The sequence below is a fragment of the Dendrobates tinctorius genome, unplaced genomic scaffold (assembly GCF_039654945.1).
Source record: "Dendrobates tinctorius isolate UK_male_01 unplaced genomic scaffold, ASM3965494v1 ptg000041l, whole genome shotgun sequence".
Classification (NCBI taxonomy): Eukaryota; Metazoa; Chordata; class Amphibia; order Anura; family Dendrobatidae; genus Dendrobates; species Dendrobates tinctorius.
Genome location: NW_027361709.1, coordinates 1,439,089 through 1,451,250, shown reverse-complemented (window position 1 = coordinate 1,451,250; position 12,162 = coordinate 1,439,089). Strand labels below are relative to the sequence as shown.

The following is a 12,162-nucleotide window of genomic DNA, read 5'->3' as shown; positions in this document are numbered from 1 at the left end:
AATAAAAATTGATTGGAATAAAAAAAAAATAGTTCACAGCCAGGAGCCTCCATACTTGGTTACTATGCAGCTAAGACCTCCGTACCTGGTTGCTATGCAGCTGAGACCTCCGTACCTGGTTGCTATGCAGCTGACACCTCCGTACCTGGTTGCTATGCAGCTGACACCTCCGTACTTGGTTGCTATGCAGCTGACACCTCCGTACCTGGTTGCTATGCAGCTGACACCTCCGTACCTGGTTGCTATGCAGCTGACACCTCCGTACCTGGTTGCTATGCAGCTGACACCTCCGTACCTGGTTGCTATGCAGCTGAGACCTCCGTACGTGGTTACTATGCAGCTGAAACCTCTGTACCTGGTTACTATGCAGCTGACGCCTCCGTACCTGGCTGCTATGCAGCTGAGACCTCCGTACGTGGTTACTATGCAGCTGAAACCTCTGTACCTGGTTACTATGCAGCTGACGCCTCCGTACCTGGCTGCTATGCAGCTGACACCTCCGTACCTGGCTGCTATGCAGTTCTCAGTCCTCCATATCAGGTTGCTATGCACCCACGAACCCTCAGCTCCCGATTGCTATGCACCCATGAACCCTCAGCTCCCGGTTGCTATGCACCCATGAACCCTCAGCTCCCGGCGAACCCTCAGCTCCCGGTTGCTATACACCCATGAACCCTCAGCTCCCGGTTGCTATGCACCCACGAACCCTCAGCTCCCGGTTGCTATGCACCCACGAACCCTCAGCTCCCGGTTGCTATGCACCCACGAACCCTCAGCTCCCGGTTGCTATGCACCCATGAACCCTCAGCTCCCGGCGAACCCTCAGCTCCCGGTTGCTATACACCCATGAACCCTCAGCTCCCGGTTGCTATACACCCATGAACCCTCAGCTCCCGGTTGCTATGCACCCATGAACCTTCAGCTCCCGGTTGCTATGCACCCATGAACCTTCAGCTCCCGGTTGCTATGCACCCATGAACCCTCAGCTCCCGGCGAACCCTCAGCTCCCGGTTGCTATACACCCATGAACCCTCAGCTCCCGGTTGCTATACACCCATGAACCCTCAGCTCCCGGTTGCTATGCACCCATGAACCTTCAGCTCCCGGTTGCTATGCACCCACGAACCCTCAGCTCCCGGTTGCTATACACCCATGAACCCTCAGCTCCCGGTTGCTATACACCCATGAACCCTCAGCTCCCGGTTGCTATGCACCCATGAACCTTCAGCTCCCGGTTGCTATGCACCCACGAACCCTCAGCTCCCGGTTGCTATGCACCCATGAACCCTCAGCTCCCGGTTGCTATGCACCCATGAACCCTCAGCTCCCGGTTGCTATGCACCCATGAACCCTCAGCTCCCGGTTGCTATGCACCCATGAACCCTCAGCTCCCGGTTACTATGCACCCATGAACCCTCAGCTCCCGGTTGCTATGCACCCATGAACCTTCAGCTCCCGGTTGCTATGCACCCATGAACCTTCAGCTCCCGGTTGCTATGCACCCATGAACCCTCAGCTCCCGGTTGCTATGCACCCATGAACCCTCAGCTCCCGGTTGCTATGCACCCATGAACCTCCAGCTCCCGGTTGCTATGCACCCATGAACCTTCAGCTCCCGGTTGCTATGCACCCATGAACCCTCAGCTCCCGGTTGCTATGCACCCATGAACCCTCAGCTCCCGGTTGCTATGCACCCATGAACCTTCAGCTCCCGGTTGCTATGCACCCATGAACCTTCAGCTCCCGGTTGCTATGCACCCATGAACCTTCAGCTCCCGGTTGCTATGCACCCATGAACCCTCAGCTCCCGGTTGCTATGCACCCATGAACCCTCAGCTCCCGGTTACTATACACCCATGAACCCTCAGCTCCCGGTTACTATACACCCATGAACCCTCAGCTCCCGGTTGCTATGCACCCATGAACCTTCAGCTCCCGGTTGCTATGCACCCATGAACCTTCAGCTCCCGGTTGCTATGCACCCATGAACCTTCAGCTCCCGGTTGCTATGCACCCATGAACCCTCAGCTCCCGGTTGCTATGCACCCATGAACCCTCAGCTCCCGGTTACTATACACCCATGAACCCTCAGCTCCCGGTTGCTATGCACCCATGAACCTTCAGCTCCCGGTTGCTATGCACCCATGAACCTTCAGCTCCCGGTTGCTATGCACCCATGAACCTTCAGCTCCCGGTTGCTATGCACCCATGAACCTTCAGCTCCCGGTTGCTATGCACCCATGAACCCTCAGCTCCCGGTTGCTATGCACCCATGAACCCTCAGCTCCCGGTTACTATACACCCATGAACCCTCAGCTCCCGGTTGCTATGCACCCATGAACCTTCAGCTCCCGGTTGCTATGCACCCATGAACCTTCAGCTCCCGGTTGCTATGCACCCATGAACCCTCAGCTCCCGGTTACTATACACCCATGAACCCTCAGCTCCCGGTTGCTATGCACCCATGAACCTTCAGCTCCCGGTTGCTATGCACCCATGAACCTTCAGCTCCCGGTTGCTATGCACCCATGAACCCTCAGCTCCCGGTTGCTATGCACCCATGAACCCTCAGCTCCCGGTTGCTATGCACCCATGAACCTTCAGCTCCCGGTTGCTATGCACCCATGAACCTTCAGCTCCCGGTTGCTATGCACCCATGAACCCTCAGCTCCCGGTTGCTATGCACCCATGAACCCTCAGCTCCCGGTTGCTATACACCCATGAACCCTCAGCTCCCGGTTACTATGCACCCATGAACCCTCAGCTCCCGGTTGCTATGCACCCATGAACCTTCAGCTCCCGGTTGCTATGCACCCATGAACCTTCAGCTCCCGGTTGCTATGCACCCATGAACCCTCAGCTCCCGGTTGCTATGCACCCATGAACCCTCAGCTCCCGGTTGCTATGCACCCATGAACCCTCAGCTCCCGGTTGCTATGCACCCATGAACCCTCAGCTCCCGGTTGCTATGCACCCATGAACCCTCAGCTCCCGGTTGCTATGCACCCATGAACCCTCAGCTCCCGGTTGCTATGCACCCATGAACCCTCAGCTCCCGGTTGCTATGCACTTTTACACCTGAAGCCACTGGATGCTAAGCACTGGCAGCTCCTCAGTCCGCCTGCAGCGCCCGCGACCGCCTTACCACTGCTCGACCTTGTCCCGGTCATGGACCTTGTCCACCCATGTGGGTACGGCCCTCATGGCTCCGGTTTTCAGGAGCTCAGGAATCCGTTACCGTCGTTCACCGGACTCCGGTGTCACCACAACAGACAGGAGATTACCATACTGAGCCACGCCCCGTGTCCTGGCTCACACAGCGCATGCTCCGACTAGACAGGGTATGCGGGGAGCATGCGCAGTGAGGAGTCCTGATCAAGTCACGTGATTCTGCAGGGCGCAAACAACATGGCTGCGCCCATCCAGGACAGGTGACTATAAGCTGCTTCTTACTGGGCATCAAGAACGATTGATAGCAGGGAGGAGGCGCTGCTGGCGATCAGATGGGCAGCGTGAGGCCTAGGTGCAGGCAATGTTATGCTGTATTGTAATGTTTCATATTTGTGCACAAAATGGTAATAAAATGAAAAGGTAAATAATAATAGAGTCCGGTCATTAGAAGTAATGGTGTGCCGGTCTGAGCTAAGAAATCCGCAGGAATTGTCAGATCTGAAGTAATACAACTTTCTCATTATTTTCCCTTTGCGGTTAATATCTCTGCTTGCTGTCGGTGACACGACGTCTCTAGTTTACATTACAGTCCTGTGGACGTGTCGTGCGTCTCGCAGCTGAGGGTTTGTTCCTTTGTAACCAGTATAAACAATCATCTGTGGGGTAAACTCCGGCCCGTCGGCACCAATCTCCCTCCTCCTGATACTTGGTTGCACTGAGACATTGTGGGGTCCAGAATAAAATGTTTGAGTGCAGGAAGGAAGGAGATGAATGCCAATGGGATTTGCTCTACAGCCCAGACTGTTCATCTCCAACTGTAACAAACCTTCAGCTGTGAGAAGTATTAGCAGGCGGTTACCACTCACTGACTGCAAACGGAGATCTTGAACTGAGAAGCAAAGTGCGTCGCGTTTCTCTGTGCCCAATTGATATACATTGTGGTCTCTGAGATTTATCAGCCTCAGAGGTTGGTAATTATATTATTATCTCCGGGGCTCTGGGACCACCACCAATCCAAAGAGAAGGGGCTGCAGGTCTGGTTTCACGCTGGGTCCCCTGCGTATGGTTTCCCTGCACAGCGGCGCTCCCAGCCACCAGACTGTGTGGAGAATTACAGTCAGCCCAATTCACATAAATAATAAGACCACCTTAAAGGACATTTTTTTTCCACTTCATTTCATGTATTTTTTGGCTAAAAATAATGAACGCTATTGATTTTCATTAACAGTGTCGCACTGTTTGACTTCTGCAGCTTCTGTGCTGCGCTGACTGTTGTTGGCTGCAGAATGATTTGACTGAGAATCCATCAGCGAGCTCGTTCTGGTGGGGAGTTTAACACTCTCTTATCTGTCCCTGAGCTCTTCTCAGCAAATTTATGGTCACATGAAAGTTTAGGTCTACTTAGATGTGCTCATAATTCCATTTGGGGGAGGTCATGAAAATACAGATAAATGAGATACAAACTCCACTTCGAAATTAAGTCGCTAATGTTAACTCATTTGGCAGACAGCAACGTGGATTACAAGACAGAGCTCATGAATGTTCAATGGTGCAAAATCCTTAGTGAAACCCAGCTGCAAAGGAAAAATTGTCCCAAAATACATCCACTGTAACAAAAAGAAATACCTCCAGAAGTGTCCATTCCCTTTAATATGCCACAGATCCCAATACAAAGAGTCTCCAGGAGAAACAATATAGGAAACATCTCCACACCACGGCCGTATTCCTTTTTGTTTCTTTGGTTCCAGAGGTTGATTCCTCCTCTAAGGGGGAGGGGATGGGAGCGTAAATTTTACCTCTTCTGGGATTGTCCGCACTCACCTTACTTTTTTTTTTGCTAATTTCTTCCAGGAAAGCGGCTAAAGATCCTGTGGAATCCGAAGTTTTGCACTTGCAAGATGCTACAGTGAATACCTGCACTGACACAGAAATACCCGGCGGTGACAATAACAGAGATTCCGATCCTGACATCCCGGATACAATTCCCGAGGGCTGGAGAAAAGTCATAACCCAGAGGCAGTCCGGAAAAACAGCTGGAAAATACGATGTATTATTTGTGAGGTCAGTTCCATACAACAAGCAACTCCTAGTTGCTGTGTACCCTTAATGTGAGGCCCAGGAGTGTGGACATCAGCAGTGTAGATGTGAATCCAGCTCTGGGTTGCGATAAACCATTTACTAAAAAGCTATAGCGCAGATCTGTGTGTGTCTCTTTCACTCTCCTCCCTCCATTGGCTGTAATCTGATTCCTCAGTGAGCTGGCAGTCCGTCTTGATCATTTATCAGCAGAGTGAAAATTGAGTTCAGGATGCAGGGAAGAAATAGAAGAGGTTCATAAGTGGAGAAAGGACTAGCTTTCTCTGATAAGATGTAATACTAAGATTATTCTCTGCTCTTGTAGTATTAATTTGTGTAAAGTTTGTTAAAACTACAATCACTGTTCACGGGAATATTATTCTATTGCACAGGAATGAGTTATTTCCTTGACTTGTTTCCCAGCCCCCAGGGGACTAAACTCCGATCGAAATGTTCCCTGGTAAAATATCTCCACGTCAATCACATCAAGATGAAGATCGAAGACTTTGATTTCTCAGCTTCACCGCTGAAGCAATTCACAAAGTGTGAAAGGCAAAGATCGGCCAAGGGGAATGGAGCTGCAGGGAAGGACAAAGAGGAAGGGCCAGCGGTCAGTGATCATGGGACCGAGGCTTCATACAATACCAGGACGGCGCAGGACACGGAAGAGAAAAACTTCACCGTCCCTGAAATAGAAAACAACGGGAAGAAAGGCGATGACCGAAAAAGAGTAAGAAGGGCATCGGAAAGACGGCTAAACAGACCAAGGAAGCGTTCAGCATCTAAGCAAGAGGCTCGGATACAGCAAAATAAATGCAATCAAAGGGTTAATTCAAGGGAAAGAAAAAAGGAACATGGAGAGGATTTGATGAATGACCCCCAATTACTGTCGCCCATTGAATCTGACTCCATAGACCAGACTGAGACCGATAAGCCGGAGGAAGCACATGACCAGTCCCTGTCCTGTGCTTTACAGCTGCCGACTGACACTGAGCAGGAGGGAAAGGCAAGTGATTCCCACCAGGATAACAGCGACTCAGATCCCATCCCAAGATCACAGGTAGAGAAAAGGAAGACCAGCCCGTACTTCTCCAAGAAAGCCTTACAGGAAGGTTTGTGCTGATTTCAGCTATGTGTATGTAGAGTGTGTGTGTCTATATAAGATTCAGCATATGTGTGATAACGGAAAAAGGGATTGCACCAGCAGAATAGTGAGTGCAGCTCTGGAGTATAATACAGGATGTAACTTAGGATCAGTAATGTAATGTATGTACACAGTGACTGCACCAGCAGAATAGTGAGTGCAGCTCTGGGGTATAATACAGGATGTAACTCAGGATCAGTAATGTATGTACACAGTGACTGCACCAGCAGAATAGTGAGTGCAGCTCTGGGATATAATACAGGATGTAACTCAGGATCAGTAATGTAATGTATGTACACAGTGACTGCACCAGCAGAATAGTGAGTGCAGCTCTGGAGTATAATACAGGATGTAACTTAGGATCAGTAATGTAATGTATGTACACAGTGACTGCACCAGCAGAATAATGAGTGCAGCTCTGGGGTATAATACAGGCTGTAACTCAGGATCAGTAATGTAATGTATGTACACAGTGACTGCACCAGCAGAATAGTGAGTGCAGCTCTGGGGTATAATACAGGATGTAACTCAGGATCAGTAATGTAATGTATGTACACAGTGACTGCACCAGCAGAATAGCGAGTGCAACTCTGGGATATAATACAGGATGTAACTCAGGATCAGTAATGTAATGTATGTACACAGTGACTGCACCAGCAGAACAGTGAGTGCAGCTCTGGGATATAATACAGGATATAACTCAGGATCAGTAATGTAATGTATGTACACAGTGACCGCACCAGCAGAATAGTGAGTGCAGCTCTGGGGTATAATACAGGATATAACTCAGGATCAGTAATGTAATGTATGTACACAGTGACCGCACCAGCAGAACAGTGAGTGCAGCTCTGGGATATAATACAGGCTGTAACTCAGGATCAGTAATGTAATGTATGTACACAGTGACCGCACCAGCAGAACAGTGAGTGCAGCTCTGGGATATAATACAGGCTGTAACTCAGGATCAGTAATGTAATGTTTGTACACAGTGACTGCACCAGCAGAACAGTGAGTGCAGCTCTGGGATATAATACAGGATGTAACTCAGGATCAGTAATGTAATGTATGTACACAGTGACTGCACAAGCAGAATAGTGAGAGCAGCTCTGGAGTATAATACAGGATGTAACTCAGGATCAGTAATGTAATGTATGTACACAGTGACTGCACCAGCAGAATAGCGAGTGCAACTCTGGGATATAATACAGGATGTAACTCAGGATCAGTAATGTATGTACACAGTGACTGCACCAGCAGAATAGTGAGTGCAGCTCTGGAGTATAATACAGGGTGTAACTCAGGATCAGTAATGTAATGTATGTACACAGTGACTGCACCAGCAGAATAGTGAGTGCAGCTCTGGAGTATAATACAGGATGTACGGTAACTCGGGATCAGCAATGTAATGTATGTACACAGTGACTGCACCAGCAGAATAGTGAGTGCAGCTCTGGAGTATAATACAGGATGTACGGTAACTCAGGATCAGTACTGTAATGTATGTACACAGTGACTGCACCAGCAGAATAGTGAGTGCAGCTCTGGAGTATAATACAGGATGTAACTCAGGATCAGTAATGTAATGTATGTACACAGTGACTGCACCAGCAGAATAGTGAGTGCAGCTCTGGGGTATAATACAAGATGTAACTCAGGATCAGTAATGTAATGTATGTACACAGTGACTGCACCAGCAGAATAGTGAGTGCAGCTCTGGAGTATAATACAGGATGTACGGTAACTCAGGATCAGTAGTGTAATGTATGTACACAGTGACTGCACCAGCAGAATAGTGAGTGCAGCTCTGGAGTATAATACAGGAGGTAACTCAGGATCAGTAATGTAATGTATGTACACAGTGACTGCACCAGCAGAATAGTGAGTGCAGCTCTGGAGTATAATACAGGATGTAACTTAGGATCAGTAATGTAATGTATGTACACAGTGACTGCACCAGCAGAATAATGAGTGCAGCTCTGGGGTATAATACAGGCTGTAACTCAGGATCAGTAATGTAATGTATGTACACAGTGACTGCACCAGCAGAATAGTGAGTGCAGCTCTGGGGTATAATACAGGATGTAACTCAGGATCAGTAATGTAATGTATGTACACAGTGACCGCACCAGCAGAATAGTGAGTGCAGCTCTGGGGTATAATACAGGATATAACTCAGGATCAGTAATGTAATGTATGTACACAGTGACCGCACCAGCAGAACAGTGAGTGCAGCTCTGGGATATAATACAGGCTGTAACTCAGGATCAGTAATGTAATGTATGTACACAGTGACCGCACCAGCAGAACAGTGAGTGCAGCTCTGGGATATAATACAGGCTGTAACTCAGGATCAGTAATGTAATGTTTGTACACAGTGACTGCACCAGCAGAACAGTGAGTGCAGCTCTGGGATATAATACAGGATGTAACTCAGGATCAGTAATGTAATGTATGTACACAGTGACTGCACAAGCAGAATAGTGAGAGCAGCTCTGGAGTATAATACAGGATGTAACTCAGGATCAGTAATGTAATGTATGTACACAGTGACTGCACCAGCAGAATAGCGAGTGCAACTCTGGGATATAATACAGGATGTAACTCAGGATCAGTAATGTATGTACACAGTGACTGCACCAGCAGAATAGTGAGTGCAGCTCTGGAGTATAATACAGGGTGTAACTCAGGATCAGTAATGTAATGTATGTACACAGTGACTGCACCAGCAGAATAGTGAGTGCAGCTCTGGAGTATAATACAGGATGTACGGTAACTCAGGATCAGTAATGTAATGTATGTACACAGTGACTGCACCAGCAGAATAGTGAGTGCAGCTCTGGAGTATAATACAGGATGTACGGTAACTCAGGATCAGTACTGTAATGTATGTACACAGTGACTGCACCAGCAGAATAGTGAGTGCAGCTCTGGAGTATAATACAGGATGTAACTCAGGATCAGTAATGTAATGTATGTACACAGTGACTGCACCAGCAGAATAGTGAGTGCAGCTCTGGGGTATAATACAAGATGTAACTCAGGATCAGTAATGTAATGTATGTACACAGTGACTGCACCAGCAGAATAGTGAGTGCAGCTCTGGAGTATAATACAGGATGTACGGTAACTCAGGATCAGTAATGTAATGTATGTACACAGTGACTGCACCAGCAGAATAGTGAGTGCAGCTCTGGAGTATAATACAGGATGTACGGTAACTCAGGATCAGTAGTGTAATGTATGTACACAGTGACTGCACCAGCAGAATAGTGAGTGCAGCTCTGGAGTATAATACAGGAGGTAACTCAGGATCAGTAATGTAATGTATGTACACAGTGACTGCACCAGCAGAATAGTGAGTGCAGCTCTGGAGTATAATACAGGATGTAACTCAGGATCAGTAATGTAATGTATGTACACAGTGACTGCACCAGCAGAATAGTGAGTGCAGCTCTGGGGTATAATACAAGATGTAACTCAGGATCAGTAATGTAATGTATGTACACAGTGACTGCACCAGCAGAATAGTGAGTGCAGCTCTGGAGTATAATACAGGATGTAACTCAGGATCAGTAATGTAATGTATGTACACAGTGACTGCACCAGCAGAAAAGTGAGTGCAGCTCTGGAGTATAATACAGGTTATATTATGTAACCTATGTATAGGATTAACACTGATTACGTATAAATCAAGTTTGTGATTTTCTCGTCTCTGAACCTCTTCCTATCTAATTATATAAGCCGCTATTTATAATAATTATGTTTTTACTATTTTGCATCGAGTGTAGATTGTAAAAGTATTGTTATTTTTCCTCACTCGTAGCTATGGATCCGCCCCGGCGGAAAGCTTTCTGTAAATGGACTCCTCCTCGCTCGCCTTTCAATTTAGTCCAAGAAACGCTCTTTCACGATCCGTGGAAGCTCCTCATCGCCACCATCTTCCTGAACAAGACGGCTGGTGAGAACTCTTCACATTTACTGCTCTTCCCTTCTCTTCCCCCATTCCTCTCACAGCTGTATAACTGGGAGGCGCCACTCAGGAACCCTAGAAAGCTGGGTGACGACCTCCAGTGGGTGCTGTGTTATCACTTGTCATCATCTGTACCAATAGGAAAAATGGCCGTCCCCGTCCTGTGGAGCTTCCTAGAGAAATACCCGACCCCGGATGTGGCGCGAGCAGCCGACTGGAAGGAGATGTCTGAACTTCTGCAGCCGCTCGGACTCTACGAACTCAGAGCGAAGACAATCGTCAGGTTCTCGGGTATAACGGCGCGCAGCTGCTCCTCCACCGTGATATAACGGGGTCTGCAGCGGGGGAGGGGGCACTCATCATCCCTGTATTCTGTAATGCAGATGAATATCTCACAAAGAAGTGGCGCTATCCCATCGAGCTTCACGGAATCGGAAAATATGGAAACGACTCGTATCGAATCTTCTGTGTGAACGAGTGGAAAGAGGTGCGGATCCTGCTGGTTCCCGGACACAATGTGTCCGTCAGGACTGTTACTTCTAGTGTAATCCTACTTTATATCCCTCTCCCCATAGACAGTTTTCTTCTGTGTTTTTTCAGGTGCGTCCGGAGGATCACAAGCTGAACTCGTACCACTCCTGGCTGCAGGAGAACAAGGACACGCTCGGATTAGACTGACGGCTTTATACGGATACGGCGCCATTATCTCTCCTGTTACGTCACGCTTTGTGTCGTCTGTCACTTTTAGAAACTTTATCTTTTATATCTGTAAAATATTAAATTGTAATAAAACCTTTTGTACAATAAATGTTTTATACCATTAGAAACGTGTGGGTTTTTTTTTTTTTTTTTTTTTTAAATAATAAATTAACCCCTTCACAACATATGACGTACATTAACGTCATATGTCGCCTCCGTGCAGCCCGCATCTTTCCTGGCAGATGAGTTAATGAGCCATCATGTGCCCCTAACAGCCGCGGGTGGAGTGGAGCACCGGCCACAGCTGTTAACCTGTTAAATCCCGCTGTCAATCTGTCAGCAGCATTTAACATGCATCGGCAGGGGGAACACGCCGTTCCACACTCCCAACAGGGCTCCCGCTACGTGATCGTGCGGCGCCGATGGGTTGTCATGACAGCTGAGGGTCTGCTGAAGACCCCCCCCCCCGTGCCTGTCATTACGATCCTCCAGTGAAAGCCAGCCCCGTAGGAGATTGTGATTTTCCCTATACATAGCAGAGCTGAAGCTGTACTGTGTGTAGCAGAAGTGATCAGACGATCGCAGCTCCAAGTCCCCTAAGGGGCAATACTAAAACAAAAAAATGTAAAACGTCAGCATTAACGGTTTTAATCACTGCTTCCCCTCCTATAAAAAAAAAAATGCAATAAAAAGTGATCAAAACATCGTCTGTACCATGAAATGATACCAATAAAAACAATACAAACACAAGTCCAGATGCCACAATATTTAAATAAAAAGTCATGGATCCTGGAAGAAGGAAAAAACGAAAATGGAGAAATTAGCGGTGCTGGAAAGGGTTAAAATGAACAGTTCGGCTATTGCATTGTCTCAGCCCTCAGTACATGCAGCTTTGGTCTTCACAAACATGGCGGCGCAGGAGACATTGTGCAGTTGGACCTCTGAGGTCTGCAGAGTTTGACTTATCCAATCAGTGAGTGGGGGCGGGGCTGTTACCATGGTGTTCTGTACACACTCTGTGCAGAGGCGCTGGCTACTCAGGTGTGTAGGGGAGGTGTTATCTGCACCTGGGGGGATTACTGGTCCTCTACATCTGTGGGGG

The 12,162-nt window shown here is 48.1% G+C and overlaps 2 protein-coding genes across 5 annotated transcripts in view; one reads left to right on the top strand and one right to left on the bottom strand.

The window, feature by feature from the left end:
- Positions 1–3,284, bottom strand: part of IFT122 (intraflagellar transport 122) — a 90,781-nt gene extending 87,497 nt beyond the window's left edge. For both annotated transcript variants that reach the window (XM_073574958.1, XM_073574959.1), the window contains exon 1: positions 3,146–3,284. In XM_073574958.1, coding sequence (XP_073431059.1) covers positions 3,146–3,204 — 59 coding nt within the window. In that variant the 5' untranslated portion in view covers positions 3,205–3,284. The remainder of the gene's footprint in view (positions 1–3,145) is intronic.
- A 22-nt stretch (positions 3,285–3,306) lies between these two features.
- On the top strand, positions 3,307–11,188 carry MBD4 (methyl-CpG binding domain 4, DNA glycosylase). 3 transcript variants are annotated; one of them, XM_073574960.1, is made up of 7 exons: positions 3,307–3,431; positions 5,023–5,232; positions 5,671–6,359; positions 10,215–10,349; positions 10,503–10,652; positions 10,745–10,848; positions 10,962–11,188. In XM_073574960.1, exons 1-7 carry the CDS (start codon positions 3,409–3,411, stop codon positions 11,037–11,039), a joined length of 1,389 nt encoding a protein of 462 aa, XP_073431061.1. In that variant the 5' UTR covers positions 3,307–3,408; the 3' UTR covers positions 11,040–11,188. The 3 variants fall into 3 exon arrangements, with proteins under 3 accessions (XP_073431061.1, XP_073431063.1, XP_073431064.1); XM_073574962.1 differs by having other exon boundaries at positions 3,386–3,523; XM_073574963.1 differs by lacking the exon at positions 3,307–3,431 and having other exon boundaries at positions 5,095–5,232; positions 5,640–6,359.
- The last annotated feature ends 974 nt before the right edge of the window (positions 11,189–12,162 follow it).

Excerpts from the sequence above, each read along its gene's own strand:
- MBD4 (XM_073574960.1), top strand. The coding sequence starts at position 3,409 with ATGGCTGCGCCCATCCAGGACAG. Across the intron at positions 10,350-10,502 it reads CTTCCTGAACAAGACGGCTG|GAAAAATGGCCGTCCCCGTC; the intron begins GTGAGAACTCTT and ends CTGTACCAATAG. Across the intron at positions 10,849-10,961 it reads GTGTGAACGAGTGGAAAGAG|GTGCGTCCGGAGGATCACAA; the intron begins GTGCGGATCCTG and ends GTGTTTTTTCAG.